Below are 24978 nucleotides of genomic sequence, written 5' to 3' on the forward strand. Positions count from 1 at the left end.
TAGAAGTACTAATTAACACATTCTTAAAATTATACCTCTTTTAACCTAGCTTTTCTTCTAAACATTGTGTGTTCTGAATCACAGATGGAGTTACGAGGTCGTCCAGGTGTACCACGTCTTACTGAATATCCTGGTCTTCCAGGGACACCCATTCGCCCATGTCTTCTTGGCCCCCTTGGTCTACCAGGTCCTTTTGATCTTCTAGTTCCTCGACGTATAGGATGAGTTAAACATGGCTGATGTAATTCCAAGGATGGCTCATGAGTTAAAGGCTGTTTAACCTCAAGTTTGAAGGAAAAAAAGGAAAAAAATGCTTTATTAGATGTACTTTCACTAAGCAAATAAAACCAGAATGTCAAAGCTAATCAATTTTAATATGTTTATTAAAGAACAACAACGTAATTTAATAGTCTGTTGCAAAGTAATCTGTAGAATGTCACTGATACCGTTTGAACCTGAAGAGCTCAATCCAAGCACAATTAGAAGAAACAATTCTTAGTAATGAGTACATCTGGATTCAACTAAAAATAAATGGTTACACAAATAGCAATTAAGGATACTGACACACTATTTTGCATATGGAGGACATAACTGAAGTTTCGTCATACTGGCAGTCTGGCCAAACAACATATCATTATGACAAAAGTACTTTAAAAACTGCACTATCTCTGCCTATGTCAAAAGACAATTCCAGTGGTTTTGACTATCCATTTATGAAAGTTCAGATCAGCTATCCAATTAGGTGAGTATAATGCTTTTTGACAAAGAAAACATAACAGTAAAAGTGAAGAACTGGATGAACTATTCCTGCTCTAATGCACTCACCCAACAATTCCTTGACTTCATCAGTTCTAACGCACTAGACCAGCTTGTCTCATCCCCTACAAGGGGAGATAACATTCTAGACTTGGTTCTCACCAACATGGGCGACCGCTGCACCACCCCCATAGTAGGTTCTTCCATGGTGAGATGAGACCGTTGGTCTGTCTCATTCGAAGTGTCTATCCCGTCCAACCATGCCCCCCCAGCAGCAACCAAGCTAAAAGCTAAAAAACTTCTCAAAAGCTGACTACAACATTCTAAGGGAGGTTGTCATTAGCTTCACACCACCGCCTCCCTCAGAGGATGCAGACAAATATGGTTAACAGTATGCTAGTGCAGTATACAAGCACCTGTACAACTGCATGAACTCAGTCATACCCAACAGAACTAAAACCTGCTCCTCAAGGAAACACAAATCTATCTGGTGGACATCCTCTATCAACAGGCTTCACAACAAAGGAAGAAACTGTTGTCCAAGGGTAAAAAGGCACAAATTCCCAAATGGAAAAAATCCCTCTTTAGCCGAATTAATTCATAGTGGTACCACTTTTGACTTAGCCAACCTACTAGCAGATAGGTTTAGTACAAATTTCACCACCCTGCCCCCCCCAAGGCCCATTTGACATCCCTGATACTTGTCGTGCACCTCACATCTCCATAGATCAAGTGTTAAAGGCCCTATCCAACGCAAATAACACAGTTTCCATGGGAAAAGATAGTATCCCAGGCTGTATTCTGCACCATCTCTAGAAAGAACTAGCTTCGCCGTTGAGCACCCTATTCAGCCATACCCTAAGTACAGGCTTCACTCCAGCAGAGTGGAAAATTACTACCGTCATCCCTTTGCACAAAGATGGTGCCACTACTGACCCTGGAAACTATCGCCCCATTAGCTCGACAAATCTGATTTGTAAGGACATGGAGCATATTATTATCGACCTCATAAACAAGGACATAGACAATCTTTGAGCACTTAACTAAACCCAGTTCAGATTCATCAAGGGCAGATCCTGCCTGTTAAACCTGGCTGACTTTTCTGAGACTGTCACCAAGGCACTGGATGAGGGAAAGTCAGTATATACAGCTTACCTTGACTTGGCCAAAGCCTTTGACACAATCCCCCACTCGGCATCCTCAAAAATCTAACACAACTTGGTGTAAATCCCTATCTCATCAGGTGGGTGACAGATAGGACCCACAAGGTCAAAATAGATGCCTCCACCTCTGACAGCAGACCTGGCACCAGACAGGACCAGCTCGAATGTCACACTGATGGGGGAAGGGATGTGAATTTAACATGTATACCAATAGACCATGTTTTACAGCACAATAAACCACTCCCTTGCCTAATGAAAAGTATATATATAGTTAGAAAGCCTGTGAGGAAACTATTATTCTGTTATTTTTGTTTTACTTGGATCGCTTGTCTATGTACTTAATAAAGGATTTTCGTCTGGAAACAGACTGTCGACCCTGGTTGGATTACTTATGAATACTTAGTAATTCTGTATAATTTTTTCAAATAATTTTTTTTTATTATATTTTGACTCAGGACAAGTTTAAGTTCGCTACTTCTACTACCATTATCTGATCTGATTAATACATAATAATTACCTGTGTATATATATATATATATATATATATATATATATATATATATATACATATATATACATATGTATATATGGGTTACCTTTAGTTAATCAACAGCCCACTCCATCGAAACCAACTTCACCGACACGGCAGAACATCGACAACGGGAGAGCCGACATTTTCCACACGGTAAGTAACCATTTGGCCACCAACCTTAACTTTGCCCCTTACCCCCTTGGCAGTGCGTTCTCGGAGTTGGAATATTTATGAATGGGGTGTGGGGGGCATAGCCCCCCACATCAGTGGGTTTGTTTTACTGGTAGTTGAATTTGGGATGGCCAAACGGTTACTTACCTTGTGGGAAACATCAGCTCTCCCGTACGTTCTGCCATGTCGGTGAAGTTGGTTTCGATGGAGTGGGCTGTCTATTAACTAAAGGTAACCCATATATATATATATATATATATATATATATATATATATATATATATATATGTGGATTGAAAATCTTCCACACAGAGAAGTTTCTTGCACTGTTTTGGTTTTGGACCCACTATACTTGTTTAGTGGGTTGTTTGAGACTTTGGTGATACCACGGAGATTACTTGATTTTTAACAAATTAGTATTCTTACAAGAGGTGATTGTTTTGCTATTTGAAACAAACTAAATCTACTACAAGAATAAACTGAAAGTCTAAACAGAAATTACATAAGGAAGATAATTTATTACAGCAATTGCAAAATGAATTGCCATAACAGACACAGAAAGAAATGCAAAAGAAACAGAAAAGGTTTAGATTTACCTGTCAGCTCAACATTCAATACATGCAACTTAGCAAATACACACAATACCGCTTCTCTGAATGTTAAGAGTACACACCCAATGGCACTTGCAATACATTTTTAACTTGGTTATTAAACAACTTCTGTTAACAGAGTAAACCCACTAAGTACAAACTGCTTCTCTTTGGGTTGACCCCCTTCACTTCTGGGTAAGTAATTTACTCAAAGTCACAAAGAAGGCAAGTTGAAACTGAAAGAATCAAACCAAGGACAATAGGATGCAGCTTGGCAGCAGCTTCTAGCTGTACTCCTCTATGCTAAACTGCAAGACAGACACCATTTGCCCCACAAGTCATGAAATTACTGCATCTGTGTAAACAAAAATGCAGAAAATGAAAATGTGTAAGAAAGTGATGTTATTTCACTGAATACAATTTCCACCAAACCTAAAAGGAGGACACATGACCTACTTGACTCCATCAATGTACTCCCTAACACCCTGATCCTTGGTGACTTCAACTACCTCACCACAGACTGGGTGAACTATTCCTGCTCTATTGCACTTACCCAACAATTCCTTGACTTCATCAATTCTAACGCACTAGATCAGCTTGTCTCATCCCCCACAAGGGGAGATAACATTCTAGACTTGGTTCTCACCAACATGGGTAACCGCTGTACCACTCCCATAGTAAGTTCTTCCCTGGTGAAGTCAGACCATTGGTCTGTCTCATTCAAATTGTCTATCCCATCCAAGCCCCTCCACCAGCCATAACCAGGCTAAAAAATTTCTAAAAAGCTGACTACAGCCTTCTAACAAAGGGTATCAGTAGCTTCACACCACTGCCCCCTCCGAGGATGCAAAAAAATACGCTGAACAATATGTCCGTGCAGTATACAAGCACCTGTACAACTGCATGGACCCAGCCATACCCAACAGAACTAAACTCTGCTCCTCAAAGAAACACAAAACTATCTGGTGGACATCTTCTATCAACAGGCTTTACAACAAAAGGAAGAAACTGTTGTCCAAGGGTAAAAGGCACAAATTCCCAAAAAGGAAAAACTGCCTCCTTAGCCTCAACAAGCAAATTAAATCACTAGTCAAAACCACCAAAGCCAATTATGAATTAAAACTAGCCTCCAAAACAAAGGCTAACCACAGAGCCTTTTTCAGTTAAGTCAGGAACCTCTATGGCAAAGCCCAGGTTTGTTCCAAATTAGTTCATAACGGTACCACTTACACTGATCCTGTTGACTTAGCCAACCTGCTAGCAGATAGGTTCAGTGCAAACTTAACCCCCCCTGCCCTCCAAAGGCCCATTCAACATCCCCGATACTTGTCCCGTTCTTCACATCTCCATAGAAGTGTTAAAGGCCATATCCAAGGCAAAGAACACAGCTTCCATGGGACCTGATAGTAACCCATGATGTATTCTGCACCATCTCCAACAAGTACTAGTCTCACCATTGAGTACCCTATTCAACCACAGCCTAAGTACAGGCTTCATTCCAGCCGAGTGAAGAACTGCCATTGTCATCCTTTTGTACAAAGGTGGTGCCACTACTGACCCCGAAAACCACTGCCCCATTAGCTTGATAAGTCTGATCTGTAATGCCAAGGAGCGTATTATTATCGACCTCATAAACAAGGACATAGGCAATCTCCAAAAACTTGACACCACCCAGTTCGGATCATCAAGGGAAGATCTTGTCTGTTGAACCTGGTTGACTTTTTTGAGACTGTCACCAAGGCACTGGATGAGGGAAAATCAGTACATTTATTTTATTTATTTATTTATTTATTTTACATTTGTTAACCAGGCTAGTCTGGCTGAGCTCTCAGCTCATTTTCAGCAGAGACCTGGGGAAAAAAGCTCCTCAGGACTAGAAAACAATTTATTAAATTTTAGTAACATAGTAGTAACAATCAGCTATAGGATCTTACAAGCAGAGACATGGAGAGAAAAAAAGCTCCTCAGGCAATTCAATTATACAGAGTATTAACAATTGTCAGACAAGTATGTGAGTTGTTACAAACAAGGTTTTAAATAATTAGCAGAAGAACATGTGACTAGTTACAATATTGTTTAAGCTGCTTAGACCAAAATGAGTTAATACTTAGGCAGATGCTTATTTAAAGTGGGTAGGATCTAGTTGTATAGGAGTTAGGAAACAAGAAAGTAAAGTAAGAATGGCTAGTAGGAGATGTAGGGGAGGTAGAGTATAGGAGACAGACTATACAGGTAGGTTGTTTTGAGACTGTAAGAATTAAGAGTGGTTGGAGATAGAGGAAGGGAAAAGGTAGGAAGAGGCAGGGGAATAGTGTTAGAGACACATTAAGAGTGAGGTGGTGAAAGGATTGTGGTTTTCAGGGTGGTTGGCTACAGTGACAAGACTACTTTGTTTTTAGGTATTTCCTTGTGGCTAATTTGAAACTTTTGCTATGCTGGAGGGATTTTATTTCCAAGGGGAGTTGGTTCCAGGATGTAGCTGGGTTATAGTTATAGACTGTTTATATTTTGGTTATATTTTACAGTTTACAGTTATATTTTGGTTTTGGGTTTGTAGATGTCTAATAATTCCTGATTTGAGCTGCGTAGCATCCTAGCAAGGGAATATTTGGATATGATAGTGGAGAGGCTGGGGCAGAAGGAGGGTAGATAGAGGATAGAGTGGATGATTTGTAGTTGGTATAGTTGGAGCAGCTGAGGGAATTCTAGCCAGTCTAGTTGCTGTAGTGCTACGCAGTGGTGTGACTTGTAGGTTTGGTTAGCTGCAAATCTGACAATCTTATTATAGGTAGTTTCAAGCTTGGAAATAAGTGTAGAATTTAGGTTTGTGAATATGTGGCAGCTGTACAGGAGTGTTGGGAGTAATAAAGCCTGGGAGAGAGTTATCCGGGTAGTGTTAGTTAAGTATTTCTTGCTACGGAAAAGGTGTCCAAGTTTCTGATGAGTTCTTTTTACCGAGTTAGTAATATGGAGATCAAACTTAAGCTGATCATCTATTGTAACACCTAGCAATTTAGTACTAGATTCAGCTGAGATGATAGTGTTGTTGCAGGATAAGATGGTAAACGTACTTTTGAATGTGGTGATGTTTTTAGGGAGGAAGAGTAGGAGCTTAGTTTTTTTTGGATTAAGTATTAGTTTGTTATCACTAAGCCAAGTCTCAATGGTGTGGAAGGATGCCTGGTTAGTTGAGTGGAGGTCAGTTGGGTTGTCAGCAATGGTTATAACAGTTGAGTCATCAGCATACTGCACAAGAGATGCCTGGGGACAAGAGGAGTAGGGCAAGTTGGTGAAAATATTAAAGAGTAGTGGTCCAAGTATGAACCATTGGGGGACTCCCATTTGTACAGTGAGAGGGAAGGATCGTGTAGAGAGCCATTTAACTGATTGCTGGCGGGTAGAGAGATAGCTGGAGAAACAGGGGATAGTAGGGGGAGAGAAATGCAAGTTAGTGAGTTTATCTAGAAGGAGTGGGTAAGAGACCGTGTCAAAGGCTTTAGAAAGGTCAAGGAACAGGCATGAGACAAGTTTATTGTTATCACGAGCTAGGGAGACTATGTTGATGAATGACATGAGTGCAGTAGTTATACTATGCTTGGGACGGAAACCATGCTGTGTGGGTGTGAGAAGGTTTTCCTGGTGAAGGTAATGCATTACCCGCTTGTGAATGCATTTCTCTTGGATTTTTGAGAGTGGAGAGAGTATGGCAATCAGTCTGAAGTTGGGTATGTCTGAGGAGTTGCCCCCTTTGTGAATGGGTAGAGGAAATAAATTCTTCCATACAGTGGGGACATAGGATTCAGAAATGGATCAGTTGATTAAGATGGATACAGGATAGGCAACAGGTTCAGAAGCAATCTGCAGGAAGTAAGAGGGTAGCTTGTCAACAGATGGAGAGCAAGGTTTACGTTTAGAGAGTAATGACTTCACATAGTTAGTTGATACTGCTTTTAGAAAGGAGGAGTTAGGAGGGTTTGGAAGAGGTATAGAGTTTGTGGGGGTGCCAGTGTTGTTTCTGGGGGGAGAGAATTTATTATGGAGGTTACTGAGTTTATAAAATGATTGTTAAATTTGTTGGCTATGTCTTCAGGTGTTGCATTGGGACATGGGTTAGGAGAGGAAGGGTTTCCTGGATGAACAGTCTGTTTAATAGAGCTCCAGAATTTCTTTGGGTCTGACTTAAGAGTAGAGGGAAGATTGGCACAGAAGTTTATTTTCTCATAATGGATGATTTTTTTATTTTATTTCTGAGTTCTTTATATTTCTGAAGAAGAGAAGGGGTCTTAGTTTTAGTCCACATTTTCCAAATCCTATCCCGGTCTTTCATGAGGGTTCTGGCAGCTTTAGTGAGCCAGGGAGCAGTATTAGATTTGATTCTAATTGTGCGAAGAGGAGCAAGGGAGTTAAGAATGTTTAAGAATGTAGTGTTGAAGGAGTGGACAGCTTCATCTAAAGGAAAAATGGTGAGGTAAGACCAGTTAATTTTGGAGAGTTGGTGAATAAAGGAGTTAGGACAGAAATGAGAAAGTGAGCGGGTGGTGATAAATTTGTTAGGTTTGGTAAGGTGGTGAGTATATCTGGTAACTGTTATGGGGCAGTGGTCGCTGAGGGCATTTGGAAGGGTTTGGGAGTTACGATAGTTCTGAGGGTGGGAGACCAATATCCAGTCAAGAAGAGAGCTAGGTAGTTGAGATTTATTAATGTAGGTTGGGGTTGTGATTAGCTGTCAAACCCATGTAGGTTTATACAGGAAGTAGTGTTGGGAGCTTGTAATTTAAGCCAATCAATATTTACATCTCAGAGTATAATTATTTCATTGTGGATGGTATGTGAGAGGTGAGATAGGTTGTTCTCAAGTATGTTAATATTATCACCAGGGGGAATATAGATTGCTGCGACAGTTATGATGTTGAAACTGTTAAGTTTGAAGTTGGTCAGTAGGAGTTCAGCTGGTGAGAAGGAGGATAAGTCTAGTGTTGGACTGATTTGGGAGAGACAATTGGAGTAGAGTATGGAGACTCCTCCTCCTTTTCTTTTAGGTCGATCTAATCTAAGGATATTATAGCCAGGAGGGATGACTTCACTGTCCAGATGGTGTGGTTTTAACCATGTTTCAGTTAGGGTAACTATGTCAGGAGTATAGTTAGCTAGCCAAGCATGGAGTTCTTGAACTTTATTTACAAGGCTCCTGACATTCATAGAGCAGAATTGTACTTGTTTTTGTGGGTTGGAGGGGTTGGCAGGTTTAGATACAGGGGGGTTATTGTTCAGGCTAGTATCTGTAGGGCCTGGGTTAGGATGAATGTCACCAGATAGAAGTAGAGGTTTGTAATGGGGTTTTAATTTGAGTAAGTAGACTTTTTTGTTTTAAAGGGGAGGGGGGAGATATTTTTATTTTCGGAATGGGTGTGGTGGGGGGAAGGGTGGAGTGACAAATTAGTAGATAGGGTTGCGGTGTAGTACTTGAGTTAAGAGTTATGTTTGAGGGATGGAAATAGGTAGTAGGTTACTGTGAATGATAGGAGGTGAGGTGATAAGAGTACAAGGATTAGAGAAGGTAAGAGTATAGTTTGAGTTGTAAGAGATGTCACTTTATGGGATGTAGAACAGAGGATGAGAGGAAAGGGAGAGAGTAAGGTATAATAGTCTTTGATAGTGGATAGTAGGTAAGTGTGGGGAGGAGCAAAGAAGGTAGGTAGTATGAGAACAGGAAGAAGAGGGGTGGAGGATTTGGGAGGAAGTGAGAGAGTGTGGTTATATGGGTACATACAGCTTACATTGACCTGGCCAAAGCCTTTGACACAATCCCCCACTTGGGCATAATCGAAAAGCTAACACCACTTGGCGTAAATCCCTATCTCATCAGGTGGGTGGCCAACTGGCTCACCGACAGGACCCACAAGGTCAAAATAGGTGCCTCCACCTCGGACAGCAGACCTGTCACTAGTGGTGTTCCCCAGGCTTCTGTCCTGAGACACCTACTGTTTTGGCATCTACTTCTCAGAGGTCCAGGCAAAGACAAAAGGCCTATGGCTGACCAAGTTTGTGGGCGACTGTAAGTTGGGTGCTGTCATTGACTCCCCAAATATTAACATACTATAAGAGGGTCTCACAGCAACAAATGACTGGTGCTAAAAGTCATGGCCTTAAGTTAAACACAAAAAAAATGTATCAACATACCATCTGGCAAAAACACGGCCCCTACTGATTACCACATCAACGGCAACCCCTTAAAGCACACAACTTTTGGTGAGAGACCTGGGTACACAGGTTGACAACAATCTCTCATTTAACCATCATGTAGCGGCAGTGGTTAGAAAAGCTTTCTCCTTGGTTCATCTCATAAGTAAAGGGATTGCATCCAGAAAAAAGGAGGTTATTACCTCTCTGTACTCCTCCCTCATTAGGCCAATAATTGAGTACAACACCCCGTTTGGTATGCACCTCTCCAAACACCTGCACCAACTAGAAAGGCCACAGAAATACTTCAAGAGAATCCATGGCCTCCAACATCTGTTCTATGTGGACAGACTCAAATCACTATCACCCTACTCGGTATCGTACAGATTTCTCAGAGCTCATCTGTGTCTCGGCTACAAGGCAATCTCAGACTCTGGTCTATTAGAGATGCTCCATATCCATAGGTCTAACACCTTGCACGTTACCCAATCAAAAGGCCTAAATCTAATGTGTGAGATTAACATAACCTGCTGGAGAGACAGGTTTGTCTCCCAGATGCTGCCTCATCTCTGGAAAATAACTCCCCCTACATGTCAAACAAAGTACGTCGCTGACCCTCTTCAAGCGCAACCTTGATGAGTGGATTTCACCTGTGTCCCTCACTGACAGGGGCGACAGGTGTTGATTGAGGTTTCATTTTTGGGGATAAATTCTTGGTTAGGCTTGTAAGGGCCCTAGGGCCATTAGCCTAGTAATCTTCTATGGTCCTATGACACTGTCTTGCTGAACAGATTCAACTTTCCAGCACTGGTCTCTGGCAAAAGGCAGCTGACATCTGTCCCAAACAACTAGGAAAAAACACAAAGCAATGTATAGCGCATGAAATGCAAATTATTTAATGAAATGCTGAAGAAATCCATAAACAAAGATACTGAATAAAACCTGTTATTTCAACTGGTGGTCAACACAACATTCACTTGTAACTAAAAGTATGAAATCACACAGTGAACAGAGTACCAAACCTTATAATTGAAAAAGCACTCAACAAAATGAACACTACGAAATCTATTACCAAGCATCAAAGCTGAAAAGTTAAGTTTATTATTATAGAAGGTGACTGTGAGCTGTCTATCGGGAGCTAGGATCCGCCACATAACACACGCACTGAAGTCACTCCAAAGCAAGTACAAATATGACCCCATCATTGTCCATGCTGGTGTGAATGACCTGAGACGTACCTCCCTGGACTACATGAAAAGAGACATAGAGGAGCTCTCCGATTATGTAGCCCAGGCTGGTATGACCCTGACCCTGAGCAGCATCTTGCCCTCACCAAGAATGATACCACAATACAAAGACAAGATGATCAGCTTTAACAATTGGCTCAAGTACTGGTGTCATTCTAAGGGGATCCAATGTCTGTCTGCCTGGGATGACATGTTGGACAAGCCATGCTGCTTTGCAAAGGATGGCTTACACCTGTCACCACTGGGCTTCCGGATATTGGCTAAGGCTCTTGCCACCCCCATTGTGCCTTTTTTAGGCAAGGCTCAAAAGACAAACCCACCTCCTTAGAAAACATAAATGGAAAAAAACTAAGGGTAATGCTGCTCAATGCCAGAAGTCTAAATCTCAAGATGCAGGCACTTGATGCACTCCTCAGCATGGAGAACATCGACGTCTGTGCAGTAACTGAAACCTGGTTCAAGGCTCCTGAGAGCACCCCAGCGCTACCAGGCTATACCTCATATCATGCTTTTCGGCCCCAAAACCCGGGCCGAACCACAAAGGGAGGGGGAGTGTCCATATTCATCAAGGACACCCACACCTCCAGGTTAGTAGCAACACATGAAGCATCAGAGACCATACAGGTGCAACTAACCATAGGTAAAACTGCTATACAACTGGGTAGCATGTTATAGACCACCCTCCCAATCTCAAGATCCCCACTCAGCCTTCCTGAAGACATTGGAGGATATGAATGTATCACAAAATACCATCATACTGGGAGACTTCAACTACACAAACATAGATTGGATACATTATTCTAGCCCTAATACCCTAGCCCAAAGTTTCCTGGAATTCATAAATTCAAATGCACTGGAACAACTAGTCACCTCTCCCACTAGGGGAGATAATATACTAGACCTGATCATCACAAACATGGGGACAAAATTCTCCACACCGGAAGTATACCCCTCACTAGTGAGATCTGACCACAAACTAATCACCCTGGATATACATATCCCACCTCCACCCCCAGCACAAAAGACCACAGTGAAAAACTTATCAAAAGCAGACTTCACTCTTCTTAAGACAGAGATGGTATCCTTTAAGCCCACTGTGCCAGTGGATACCACATCCCACAATGCCGAATCCTTCACAAATGCTTTCTATGGACATCTCCAAGAATGCATGGATCATGCAATCCCAAACAAATCCAAGTCCCTCTCCACCAAAGGTAAGCGTCCTGTCTGGTGGACCTCAGCCATAAACAAATTGTATAACAAAAGAAGGAAGCTACTGCACGTCAGAGCAAAATCCCATGAAGGGAAGACATCTCTGATCAACATTAGCAGAAAACTACGTTCTCTCATAAAGACATCCAAGGCCAACTTTGAGAGAAAAATCGCTAAGGACACTAAAGATAACCACAAAGCCTTCTTCAGCTATGTTAGAAACCTGGGCAGAAACCCTCAGATATGCTCAGAGTTGGTTCACAACAACAAAAAATACACTGAACCCACAGATATTGCCAACATTCTGGCTGACAGGTTCAGTGCAAATTTCTCCCCTCCTTCACCCCTGAAAGAAGAAATACTTATCCCAGCTGAATGTAATCTCCCTGTCATCTCAGATGTCCAAGTGAGAACCGCCCTAAACAAAGCAAAAAACACAGCATCAATGGGACCTGACGGTATCCCGGGTTGCGTGTTACGTGAACTCCAAGAGGAGCTAAACCCACACATAAAAATGCTATTTGACCTTAGCCTTACTTCGGGATATGCACCTGAACACTGGCGTACAGCAACTGTGGTCCCACTCCACAAGGGGGGTGCCTCTACAGACCCTGGAAACTACCGCCCCATAAGCTTAACCAGCCTGGTCTGCAAAGCTATTGAAAGAATCATTATGGAACTCATAAACAGAGACATAGGGGACCTACAGACACTTGACCACACCCAGTTTGGCTTTGTAAAGGGCAGATCCTGCCTTTTAAACCTGGTTGACTTTTTCAAAACAGTCACTAGAGCCATTGATGAGGGCAAAGCAGTCCATACAGCATACCTGGACTTGGCTAAGGCCTTCGACACAATACCCCACTCAGGCATCATAGATAAGCTCAACAGCTTAAAAGTAAACCCTTATGTCACTAGATGGGTTGCAAACTGGCTAAAGGAAAGAACCCATAAAGTTAAAATCGCTGGAGCAATGTCAGACTCACAGCCAGTCACAAGTGGTATCCCACAGGGATCTGTCCTGGGACCCCTCTTGTTCGGCATTTATTTCTCAGATGTTAAAGCAAACATGGGAGGGCTGTGGCTGACAAAGTTCGCAGATGACTGCAAACTAGGCACCATAGTCGATACACCAGCAGACACACACATCCTAGAAAAAGGCCTCACAGAAACGGACAACTGGTGCCGGGGTCACGGCCTTAAACTAAATGCCAAAAAATGTATAGTCATCCCCTTTGGTAAAAACAAAGTACCCACAAATTATCACATAGACAGCAACCCACTGAGTACGGAAAAAGCAATTGGAGACCTAGGGACCCAAGTCGACAGCGACCTCTCATTTGACACCCACGTTGCCAAAGTGGTTAGAAAAACATTCTACCTTGCACACCTCATCATGATGGGATTCACATCCAGATCAAAGGATGTCATTGTACCCTTATATTCCTCCCTCATCAGACCCATGATTGAGTACAATGCCCCATTTGGTATGTACCTCACCCAGCATTTGCAACAGCTGGAGAGACCACAAAAGTACCTCACCAAGAGGATCAAGGGTCTCCAACATATGTCTTATTCTGCCAGACTAAAGAAACTTCAGCTCTATTCAGTAGCATACCGCCTGCTCAGAGGTGATCTCTGCCTGACGTACAAGGCCATGTCCAATCAGGATCTGATGGACATGCTCCACCTCAAAAAATCCAAATCCATCAGGACCACGAGAGCTAAAGACTTAAACCTCGGCACAAGTATGAATAGGACATGCTGGAGGGATAGATTCATAACCCAGAGGCTTCCCATGCTTTGGAACAAGATCCCAGTTCGTATTAGGCAGAGCCCCTCACTGACTCTCTTCAAGAGAAATCTTGATGAGTGGATGGGAGATCGTAAGTTTACCCAAGGGGTCACATCTGTGTCACTGCTAGACAGGGGCACAGTAAACTAATTCTATTATAAAAGGGGACCTTCATTGTGTCACTACTAGACAGAGGCACAGTATTCTAAATTTATTCCGTACATTTTTTGTACCATTTCATGGGGTGGCAAAAGCCACATCACTATGGCTAGGCTTACAAATGCCACAGGGCAGATAGCCTAGTACTATACTATGAAACTATGAGAAGCCAACACAAATCTTCATCAATGCACTATCAACATTAAGGATCAACCAAACAATGTAGAGAGTTAAAGAAGGTTTATATAGAGATCTCAGTACTCAATGGGAAAACAAGAAGGGGATAAATTCAGAGACCTAGTGTTTGACACATGGAAAAATGCACTGCAAAATGCAAGACAAAAACAAACATTTTTTTTTCTTTCCTTATTAACTTCACTTTACAACAATATGTAAAAAGGGCCTATTTCCATTCTGAAAGTGACACACAGACATAACCACATAAAATCATTGACCTACAGCTGTACAGAACAAGAATAAAAACTGTACCTCAATTCAGATAGTTATAAAAGGTTCTTTACTTGTCTACTACTAAAAACTTTGGTGCAACTCAAGAACTGTCACAGAACAGAATATACAGTATTCTTTTGGAAGCATAAACAGCAATCCAGTCACTGATAAAGGTTTACGTGTGTGTGTGTATACATTTGATACATACATTACATATATTCTTTTATAACTATTGGAACACCGAGCACTGGAATGCCAAAACCAGCAATAATGACTTGGTCCCACCAAAACAAAAAAACACCAGAAAATTATAACTGCAACAAATACTGAATCCCCAAACTTCATACTGCTCCAGACCTAGGAACAACAGCTAACATGGGTCATTGCAGGACAAGTTCAAGAGTCCAATAGTGTAGTTTTCTGGTGTTTTGTGTTTTAGGTTTCCTATTCATTACTGGGGGATATGACATTGTGATGCTCAATGTTCGATAGTAAATCTTATTTATATACATGTGAGTGTGTGTGTGACAGAGAGAGTCTAGTACATAAAGTGGAATGGGTTCGTGTTAAGTAGCCAAAGGTAGTTTCAGCGAATGTAAAAAAAAAAAAAAAAAAAAAATGGATAGAGGTTTGCCAAAACTACTTTTATTTCCTTTTTCTCCACTGGTGTGTGACCTCACAGCTGGTATATATAATTCCAGGGAGATGTGGGGGTATTCCTCCACATGCAGGGGGGCTTCTTCTCTGGAAAAAAATTTTCTTTTAATGTTCACCGAAGGTAGTTTCAGCCAAGTTTTTCAATTTTTTTTGCATTTGCCAAAACTACCTTCTGTGACTTGGCATGCATCCAAGTAGAACAGCTGAAATACTGACTCCCCCAATGTCAACGTTTTAAAGTTGAGAATGACCATGCTGCACAGCATGCTCCAAGGAATAACCTCAGATCATGAAAATTTTAAAACATATTTTTTGTGCCCTCCCACACCCCCCCTGCTATTTATTTATTCCAACTCAGTCCTCTGGGAATGGGCATTTCCCCAACCCAGGGGACTGTTGATCTTAACACATCTGTCAACTATCTGTTTTATTGACCAAAGCATGTCAACAAAACAGCCTTTTGATATTTTTTCGGATAATTGCAGTTTCTGGTTGCTTGAGAGTTACTATTAAAAATAGACCTGACGAATACTATATCCTATACTATTTGTTTGGCTTGACTTGTTCTCAGGTTGGGGACAGAGGGAATTTATTCCTATCTTCCTTTTTAAAACTCTAAAAATTTCTGATACATTTCTGCGGGGGCAGAAAGTGCAACACGTGAAAAGTGTACTGTATTTCTTCGATATTTTTTGTTGGTTGTTTGAGTGCCAGTTGCCCCTGAGTTCCGGTTAACTGAAAGTTTACTATATATATATATATATATATATATATATATATATATATATATATATATATACATATATATATACATACACACACACACACACACACACACACACACACACATCACTTTTAGCATCAACTCCCCCCCCCTTTCCCATTTTCTACATGGAATTGGTGTGTCATGTCAACTCAATTCAATGCCAGGAAATGAAACGGCACGACCAACTGTTAAACAACAAACAAACGGAATTGAGAATTTCAATGCCACTCTCCTACCTTTGACACTCATGCCGGACTGTTTTAGGTCTTCCTCACAAAATCCATCCACCTCTTTGCTGGACGTCATTTCCTCATGCCTTCTTCCTGTCTGCCCCAAATCTTCTTCACCAAATTGCCTTCTGCTTTTCTACACATGTACTCGAACCATCACAATCAGTTCTCTACAACCTTGTCTCCAACTGGAGCTACTTTGGCTTCTGATTTGATGACTTCACTTCATCTGTCCCACAGTATGCATCCTACCACTCATCTCAGGAACTTCATCTCCATCACCCTCTAGCTTCCTCAACTGCTCTGCCTTTATTGCCCAGGTTTCTGTAGCATACAGTAGTATTGGTTGCACCACTGTTTTGTACACCTTATTTTTCAGCTTCTTTGGCATTATTCTATCATACACTACCCCTGACTTTCTATGCCAGTTACGTGCAGCCCCCTCTGATTCTGGCTTTAACCTCCTTATTCAGACTTCCCTTTGCCACACTCTCCCCCCCAAAGATGCTTAAAGCTGTTATAATTTGTTACACTGACTCATTTCTATTTCAATTTTCAGCTTCTTCTGATTTTTACCCATTACAATGGTATTATCTGTACTCAGTTTCATCCCCTGTGCCTTCAGTTTTGCATTCCATTCCCACTCCCACTGGAAACCCCTCTGTAAGCCCAAACACCTCCCCACTGGGAACCCCTTTGTGAGACCCAACACTGAACATACATTAGTCATTCGGTCCTTCTATGTAGTCTACACTTATTCTACCAATGTTTCTGGGACTTTTAACCTCTACAGGACTGGCCAAATTAGGTTTCTTGAGGCCTTGCCATATGGTTTCTCCATGTGTAGGAATGCCAAGTTGGACTCTTTCCTCAATTCTAGCTTCTTCTCAACTATCTGTCTCACTGTAAACAGCAGGTCAGTTGGGCAGCTTCCTGATCTGAATCCAAACTGCTCATCTCCCATCTTAATTTCTACTACTCTGCGTATTCGTTTACCAATCACCCTGTCAAAGGACTTTCATATACTCTGACAAGAGCTGATACCCCTATAACGCCCAAACTTGTGAATGCTCCCTTTGTTCTTGAACACTGGTACTTGTATGCTTATTTGCTATTCATATGGTATATGCCTTTCTCTCTATACTGCTATAACTACTCTCAGAAGCCATTTCTCCCCTCTCACCCCACGTTTTCATCATGTCTGCTCTAACCTCATCTGAACCTGCTACTTTCCCCGACTTCATTTTCATTAGTGCAGTTATTCTTCTAAGTGGACTTCTCCTCTTCTTTCATCGTAGCTGAGTCTGGGGCAGTACAGCTTCTGTGGGGTTTTCTTCATTCAGAAGCTGCTGGAAGTACTTCTACCACCTGCCTCTACTGTCTCTTGGACAAATGAACAGGTTGCTGTTAGCATCTGTTATGAAGAGTGTCTGACTATCTTCTTTCTTTCTGTTTTCGCCTTGCAACCTGATACTTTCTTTATGCCATCTACCCAGTCACTTTCCAGAAGCTGGTAGAGTGCTTCTGATGCCTTGCTCTTTGTTATTGCAACTCCACTCTTAGTCACTTTGTTAGGCAACCAGCATTCCTTCCTAGCCTGGTCCATCTTTTCTATCCCCCACTTTTTCCTACACTCCTTTCTTTTGATGACTTCTTGGACTCTGCAATCCACCACTAGCTTTCCTTATGTACCTTATTTCCATAGCTGGCTTGGCTGCACATCTGTTCTATACTCCTCACACACGCTGTTTTAACATACTGCCATTCTTCTTCACCTCCACCTATTTCTTCTTCTTCTTCCCAAGGTGCTAGAGCCCTAAGTAATTCTGTGATCTCTTGTGCTTTCTCTCCTGTCAACTTCCAGGTCTTCAGCTTGGTCTCTGCTTAACTTAGAACCTTCTCTGACCACTGCTTGCAGCTGATTGTGGTAATCAGTGGTTTATGCTGTGAGCCGACTGTTTCACTGGGGATGACTTTGCAGTTACTAACTCTTGATTTTGCAGTTACTGATTCTGCCCCTGTGGCCTTTCCTTACTAGGAGGAAGTCTACTTGAGTTGCATGCTGGCCACTCTTGCATGTGGTCTTGTGACTGCCTCTCTCTTACTGAACCATGTGTTGGTCACCACCAAGTCATTTGCCAGACAGAAGTCTAGAATGGTCTCTCCTTCTTTATTCCTGTTTCCTCAGTCATGTGGACCCAGGCAGTCCTCATATCCTGTTCTGCCTGTCCCTACATGTGCACTCAGGTCATTCATTATCAACACTAACTGATGATGTCCCACTTTATTTAGTAGGTTCTACAACTGCTGTCTAAATGCACTCTTTTCCTCACTCTCACAGCCTTACTGTGGGTCATAAGCTGAGATTATAAATAGTGCCCTGTCCTTGCACTGGAGTCTGATTGCCATGAGTCTGTCACCAATTCTGATGACATTCCACACTGTCTTCTGAAATCTCTCTCTCACTACAATTTCCAAACCATTTCTAGTCTCTCCTCTTCCGGACCAGTAGATTCTAGATCCCAAGTCAAGTGGCTTCTGCACTACCCTTCCATCTTGGATACACAGAGTGTCCAGCCTCCTCCTTACCATCATGTCATCCACTTCCAAACTGCACCCTGTCAGTGAACCTACACTGAGTGTAGCAAGTCTTAATTCAGGTTTGGCAGGTTGGTTGGTTTTGCATCTAGCTTTTACTTAACAGAGCTAACCCAGACAACCCAGTCTGGGTAACTGGACACCAATCAGCCAGTAGCTTATTGACCCTGGGCTGCTGGACTTTATGATAGGCACACACTAGCCAACAGGGGCACATCAACTCCTCCCATCATTAGCATGGGTCTACAGCATAGGTACAAGTAGGCCAGGTCTTCAACCCACTTATCACAGGCAAATACCCATGCCCATTTGGAGATATTAGTCAACACAACTAAATCACCTACAGCCAAATTTTTACACCATAGAGTTGCTAGCCCTGACATGTTGTACAATCTGTGATCTATGTTCTCCTATTCTTGAGGATACCTCACTCCGGAGTTGATGCCCAAAGCAGTTAGTCTATACACTCTTCCGCCTATAGCCATCATATGGAGTCTGTCCTGCTGCCCATAACTCCAGTCTTGAATAACTTTGAGGTGGAAACATTGCATGTTTTCTGGGAGGTGGCAGGAACCCCACAGAGACGCATGAAAAACATACAAACTCCATACAGGCATTAGTCGGAGTTCAGGATCAAACATTGTACCTTGTGGATGGGAGGCGAAGACATATATACATAACACCTCTACAGCTCTATCTCCCCCGCAAATGACCTGAGAGGTCTCCCTCTCTATTATACTTCAGGATGTAAGTAGTAATAAGAGGGGCATTAGTCAATGACTTCTTTGGAGATTTCTTCTCCTGGCTGGATAAGGAGCCTGCTGCAGGCACCAGACCACTAGTAGGCCAAAGAATACAAAAAAGGGGGCATCACGGTGACATGAAGCCCACACTTGAGACTCCAATCTCACTCTTCAGGATTTATGCAAGTCAAAGAAGAATGGGGCCTGGTAAGGAGATGAGAGGGAAGGTGGGGGGCATGGAAGTACAGGATGTCCAATTTAATACCATGTGTTCCAAAGAATGAATGGAGAGGGAATGATGGGAAGATACACAGACTCCAACAATGACTGGACTTAAATGTCTACAATTACGGCACTGTGTTCATTGTACTAGTCAAAGTTGCAGTCTTCACTGATGTGATGACTCCCAGATCAAAGCATCAGTAAGTGGTTGGCACTGACTGGGATTTCTAGGATAGCAGAGACAAACTCTGTCAAGGTTTCAACCTGTAGGTTATAATGTTTTTAAGAAGGTGTGGATTAAGGACCAAGTTGAAGCTTCTAAAACTGATTAGATACTGACATCTCTAAGGAGCGCTGTGTTGTCTGCTGTGGCTCTAGTTGAATGGGTCTTTGCATGTCCTTACAATGGCATTTCATAGGCACAGTAGCAACAGCAGATATAATGAGTAAGTCGCTTACATAATATATGTTCTTTTACATGTTTCCTCTAATTGCCTTTTGCAAAGGGCACAAACAGTTGTTCTGATTTACTGACATATTCAATTTTGTTCAAATAAAATCTCTACGTACATCTAAAAATAGCAATGTTTCCTTCTCCTTCTTATGTCTAGGGAAAAAACACAGAGATGAATGACCTGGTTCAAGGAAATCTGTTACTACTTTTTGCATAAAAGAATGAATGGTACAAAGAGACACCCTCTCTTTGTGAAAAATCATAAATGGTTCTATGCACATCAATATATGCAGTTCTGAACACTGCTTTTAAAAGTTGTTTCACTGGTAATGCAAAGGAGGGTCCAGAGTAGGAGCAGCTCTAAGTGCTGGGCTGCTGTGAATGAAAATGACTGACTCTGCTGTCATGGGCAATCAATAAGCTGACGTTATAGTCAATGTGCATTTTTGCAACACATTACTGTGGATGTACATTTAAACACAACTGGGTATGTGAGGAGAGGACTGTTAAAGTAGTTACAGATGATGGGTACAGAGGCTAACTTTAGATGAAAGTCTGTGTGTGTGTGTGTGTGTGTGTGTGTGTGTGTGTGTGTGTGTGTGTGTGTGTGTGTGTGTGTGTGTGCACTAGCGCATGTGTGAGACAGAGAGAGTAGCTGTGTGAGGGTGCTGCAGTACATCTAAAAGTAACAAGTTTTCTATAATTTCTTTTACTGTCCATCACAGTCAAACACTGGCAGTGCACACAGTAAGGGGCTAACTTTGGCGGCCTAGGAAGGATGTACATGATAACATGATAGTGACTGATCATTTCCACAGTGTCACAGCGAGTAGTACTGGCATCTCACAATGCTTGTTTCCCTGCTTGAGTTCATAGCTGCAATTCCATCTGTGTTGAGTCCATATGTCTACTCTCTTTTTGGGCTCTATCCAGGTGATGTGGCTTCTTCCAACAGCCCAGAATTTGCAGTATATAAATTGTCTGCCAATCCTCCAGCAGTTTACCTGTAGTTAATCATGCAGTGTGCTCGTAAGACATATACAGAGTGTGTGTGTACATCTTGTGACATACCTCACTTCTCAAGGGAAGTATCAGTATGAGTGTGCACATATGAAAAAAATACTACCATCAATTTTATCACTGAATGAGCACCATACCGGGGCACATATGTAACTCGTCTAGATAGTGGCTAAAAAAAGAGTACTTGGCATGTCATTACCTTGCAAAAATAAGAAATAAAATGCATCACAGAGTATTTAGACCCTTAGGGCTTTTAGGGGCTGCCAGGGCCCAAGACTGCTATGTAAAGTGATTTTGACACAGGCATAGTAGGGGAGTCCCATCCTCAATATCTCTCTAGGCTCCAGAGTCTAAAACCAGCCCTGTACAGAGGTGTGTGCTCAAAAGGGTCACTAAAGCTTGTGTGCATGTTGGGCATAGTGTGGTCATTATTTCCTTAACTTTGCTTACAATCAAACCTCAGAGATGTGCAAAGATGGTTAACTATAACTTGCCTAGAAGTAGTCAACTGTCCAGAAGCAACACGTTGGGACACACTACTGTGATCATTTTTTTTCACCTTCCTCATAATCAAGCGTCAGACATGCATACAGCTGGTTAACTTTTCTGAGTAGGGGTAAGGAGGCATGTTATATACATGCATGCTTTATATACCTATTTCATTTTGCTAGATGCAATTTCATTTTGTTTAGATTGCTAGTCTCCTTTATAGTAATCATGTCCTCTGAAACCATGTTCCTCGAAGGAATGAGTGCTAGATCACTAAAGATGACAGTCTAAGGGCAGTCAGGCTGGGGTAACTTTAGGATCCTTTTATCTGGGTTAAAAGGTCCTCATGTTAACGCAACATTCTTGGGTCTATCCCTGCCAGATGTAGAATGAAAGAGAAAAAGAAGCTATGCACTCACCATAACATTCCATCTGAGTAGGTAACTTCATTTGTCAGCAACCTGTGGGTATTGGATCTGTCCTGGATCCAAGCCGGCAGCTTTCCAAGCTAGAGATTCAAGCTCCAAGCTCCTCCCCCTTACCCATAATACCCTGCTACCTCCCTCCAGTCCTCAGATCGAGTTTGCCCAATTACCAGACAACACCAAGACAAACAATACCTGAACATCCTAACATGATGCATACCAGGACTGAATCAGTCTATCATTCAGGTACCTAAAGCCAGGTTAGGAGAAGGGGGGGGGGTCGGTTGTTGACAAATGAAGTTACCTACTGAGATGGAACGTTATGGTGAGTACATAACTTCTTTATCTGAAGTAGTTAACTTCATTTGATCAGCAACCTATGGGACAGAGTCCCCAGCTACCAAAGAAAAACTTGGGAGGTCCTCAAGGAAGAATATTCCGGAGCACTGCAGAGCCAAAGGCTGCCCTCCCTCTGGATATCAGATCTAATTTATAATGCGAAATAAGGTATGAGAAGAAGCCCAAGTAGCCACAGAACAGATGTCATCCAAGGGAATGCTTGACCAAAACGCAGCAGAGGTAGCCATAGAATGGGTAGACTGAGCATGAACCCCCAAGGGCTCCGGCCGACCAGAAATTTTGTATGTGAGCAAAATGCAGTGAGATATCCACCTAGCTAGAATCACCTTTGTTACTGGTTTACCCAAGGATGGCTTTGCAAAGGAAACAAAGAGCTGCTCTGACTTGCGAGAGGCAGCTGTTCTGTGCAAGTAAAAGCGCAATTGTCTATGTACATCTAATGAATGCAATCTGTACTCCCCCTTGTTCTGATAGTTAGGGAAGAAAACAGGCAGATTAATGGATTGGTTGATGTTAGCCTCGGAAGCCACTTTAGGTAAGAAGGAAGGATTAGTCCTGAGGGATACTCTGTCCTTATGGAAGACAAGATATGGGGGTTTAGTACAAAGGGCCTGAAGCTCAGATACCCTTCTAGCTGAGGTAATAGCAATTAAGAAGGCAGTTTTCCAAGACAAGAACTTTAAGTCAACAGAAACTGCAGGCTCAAAGGGTGGACCAGTTAGAGCCTGAAGGACTAAGGTTAGGTCCCACAGAGGAACCGCATTCTTGACAGGAGGTCTTAAAAGAAAGGTGCCCTTTAAGAAAGTCTTACAGATCTTAGTGGAAGCTAAAGGACCAAGATTGTCCCCGATGTGGAAGTGGGAAATGGCCGCCATTTGATCCTTCACAGTAGAAGAACTTGCCCCTTGATGGAAAATATGAGATAGAAATTCAAGTACTGCTGGAATGGGAGCCTTAAAAGGGTCCAAATTCCTACGCCAGGCCCAGATGGAAAAACATTTCCATTTACTGTTGTAGACCTTCCTGGTAGAAGGCTTATGCGCCACCACCACGAGATACCGGGAGTCTTAGCCACTAACGGAACTGGATCAACCAAGCCGAGAGCTTGAGGTCATCCAGATTCAGAGTTTTCAATCCCGAAGGATGAGAGATCAGGTCCTGAATGGGATCCAAGATCCAAAGAGGAGCTATGAGATGAGACCGTAGGTACAGAAACCAGGTTTGACGAGGCCAGAATGGGGCTATGAGGATAACCTTGCTCCCCAACCGACGAGCTTTCTATAAGAATTTTGTCATTAACGGGAGAGGAGGATAAGCATAAAGAAGACCGGATGGCCAAGCATGAACTACAGCATCTCTGGGGCTCTCCCCCGGGGGGGGGGGGGGTTAGAGTGAAAAACTCGCTGCACTTTGCGTTCGAAGGCGATGCGAAGGGATCGCAGCAAGGTTGACCCTATTTGAGGAAGATCTGTTTTGCTACTGAGGGGTTCAGAGACCACTCGTAAGGTGAGAGGATAGTTCGACTCAGCTTGTCCGCTAAAATGCTGGACCGACCCGGAATGTGCGTTGCTAGCAGAAAACGGTTGGTGGATATTGCCCACTCCCAAACTCTCATGGCCTCTCGGCAAAGAGGGTAAGACCTGGTCCCCCCTGTTTGTTGATGTACCAGACGACTGACATGTTGTCTGTCTGAATTGCAATAGTCCCCGGAGGAAGAAGGGCATGGAGAGCTTGCAACACTAGAAGCACTGCCCTCATCTCCAGAACACTGATATGCAGAACGGTCTCTGTTTGAGTCCACGTGCCTTGGACAGTTCTGCCCATGCAATGCCCTCCCCCCCACCCCAGACGAGAAGCATCTGTGGTCACCGTGGCTTGGGGTTGAGCATCAAAGATGGCCGCCATTCCCGAAGCTCTCGGGAATGGAGCCACCAAAGTAGGGAGTCTCTGCAAACTCTGCTGAGGGGAATCGGGGAGTCCAACCGATGTCAAAGGATGGACCACTGGACCTGTAAGGTCCATTGAAGAACCCTCATGTTCAAGTGGGCTAGGGGTGAAAGGTTGATAGCTGCTGCCATGGACCCTAGGGCTCTCAGGACTAATTCCGCTGGTGAGGCCGGAGACTGTAGAAGTGCTAAGACGTGGAGAGTTAAGTTGCGGAGTCTGTCTGATGTCAAGAAGGCCTTGGACTGAAGTGTGTCTACTCTGGCCCCTATGAAGTCCAGGACCTGAACAGGTTGAAGGGACAATTTTTTGTAATTTATAGTGATCCCCAACTGGTGGGCCAAGAGCAAGAAGCAATCCCTGGCTGAGCATAGTAGATGCCTGGTGGGAGCGGCAAGGAGCCAGTCATCCAGGTAAGGAAAGACCTGTATTCCCTGAAGCCTCAGGTGGGCCGCTACAACTGCCATGACATTGGTGAACACCCTGGGGGTTGTGGTGAGGCCAAAAGGGAGGACCCTGAACTGATAACGACTGGTCCCCAACCGAAAGCGGAGAAACCTCCTGGATCGCCTGGCCATGAGAATGTGGCAGTACGCATCCTTGAGGTCTATGGAGCACATCCAGTCATTCTCCTTCAGAAGGGGGAGAATACATTGAAGAGTGACCATCTGGAATTTCTCTTTGTCAATGAACAGGTTTAATGTAGACAGGTTGAGAATTGGTCTTAAGTCCCCCGTCTTTTTTGGTACAAAAAAAAACCTGAAGTAATTGCCCGACCCGGACTGGCTTGGGGGGACGTGCTGGATGGTCCTTTT

General features: G+C 42.9%; 1 protein-coding gene across 1 annotated transcript in view; it reads right to left on the bottom strand.

Moving 5' to 3' along the window:
- The window catches only part of ZNF839 (zinc finger protein 839), a 1085889-nt gene that overhangs the window by 568759 nt on the left and 492152 nt on the right, over positions 1 to 24978 (bottom strand). The window contains exon 3 of the mRNA XM_044074536.1: positions 36 to 281. Within this exon, the coding sequence (XP_043930471.1) occupies positions 36 to 281 (246 nt within the window). The remainder of the gene's footprint in view (positions 1 to 35; positions 282 to 24978) is intronic.

Source organism: Protopterus annectens, chromosome 6.part0, assembly GCF_019279795.1.
Source record: "Protopterus annectens isolate FY-2018-M chromosome 6.part0, PAN1.0, whole genome shotgun sequence".
Classification (NCBI taxonomy): Eukaryota; Metazoa; Chordata; order Ceratodontiformes; family Protopteridae; genus Protopterus; species Protopterus annectens.